The sequence below is a fragment of the Octopus bimaculoides genome, chromosome 3 (genome assembly GCF_001194135.2).
Source record: "Octopus bimaculoides isolate UCB-OBI-ISO-001 chromosome 3, ASM119413v2, whole genome shotgun sequence".
Classification (NCBI taxonomy): Eukaryota; Metazoa; Mollusca; class Cephalopoda; order Octopoda; family Octopodidae; genus Octopus; species Octopus bimaculoides.
The window spans coordinates 134,995,275-134,996,565 of NC_068983.1; the positions used below are offsets into that span (position 1 = coordinate 134,995,275).

A 1,291-nucleotide genomic window follows, 5' to 3' on the forward strand; every position below is an offset into this window, starting at 1 on the left:
TCTAGACGGCGTTTTTAGATTTCATTATTCTCTTTAACCGGGGCAACGCCAGGTATTTCTGCTAGTATATATATATATATAAATATATTTTTATATATCAACATTTAATGTCCACTCACAAACACACACACACACACTCCCCTCTCTCTCTCTCTCTCTCTCACTCTCTCTCCCTCTAAGAACTCAAACTAGATTTTATTTTAATATTGTTCATGTACAGATATAATCCATCTTTGTATAGTATAAAATCTTAATACAGAATAAGTGTATTAAAAATTATATTCGTTATGCATGTAATGATACAAAGGTTGATTGGACGTGGAAGAGTGGGGAATCTATATCCTATGATGGGTTTTTAGCTGATTACATCTTAGCACAAAACACTGGTAATGATGATGATAATTATAATAACAATAAAGAGGAGAATGGTAATAGTTGTGAAGTAAGGGAGAGGATATTAAATGTAGTATTGTATGTATGAGAAAGTGGGGGAGAGAATGAGAGAAGGGTACATTGAAATATAGGGAGATAAATTTTCTGTTTGTCTTACCTGTTGCCAAAGTGGAGAAGAAAAGCTTTAACATTACAAAGTTCTCAAACAACATCTGCTTCTGGACAATCTCTGGATCAAACACTGTAAAGATATTTTTGTTTTGTTTCAATTTAATATTTAGATGTCTGTTCAGCAATTTCATATATATAACATTGTCATCATCATGATTTAACATCCATTTTCCATGCTGGTATGAGTTGGACGGTTTGGCAGAAGCTGACAAGGTAAAGAGCCACATCAGGTTCCATAGTCTCTTTTGGCGTGGTTTCTACTGCTGGATGCCCTTCCTAACACCAACCACTCTACAGAACAATGGCAATAAAACAGTGTGTTCTGAAGAGGATATAAAATATAAAATTAATCGAAATCAAGTTAAATTGGACACTAAACTTCACTTGCAAAGACCTGTTGAGGCAAGTGAAATCGAAATCGAGTTAAATTGGACATGAAACTCAGCTTGCGAAGACTTATTCGGGCAAGCGAAAGCGAATTTGTGATGGCACCTGTGCCCAGCATCGCTTTTCTGGCACTTTCGAGCGAGATTGTTGCCAGTGCCCCTGGACTGGCTCTTGTGCGGGTGGCACATAAAATACACCATTTTGAGCATGGCCGTTGCCAGTACCGCCTGACTGGCCTTCGTAGGATTTTCGAGCGATATCGTTGCCAGTGCCCCTGGACTGGCTCTTGTGCGGGTGGCACATAAAATACACCATTTTGAGCGTGGCCATTGCCAGTACC

At 38.4% G+C, this 1,291-nt stretch overlaps 1 protein-coding gene across 2 annotated transcripts in view; it reads right to left on the reverse strand.

Moving 5' to 3' along the window:
- The window catches only part of LOC106872003 (uncharacterized), a 21,876-nt gene that overhangs the window by 12,924 nt on the left and 7,661 nt on the right, over positions 1-1,291 (reverse strand). For both annotated transcript variants that reach the window (XM_014918806.2, XM_014918805.2), the window contains exon 2: positions 551-634. In XM_014918806.2, the coding sequence (XP_014774292.1) occupies positions 551-634 (84 nt within the window). The remainder of the gene's footprint in view (positions 1-550; positions 635-1,291) is intronic.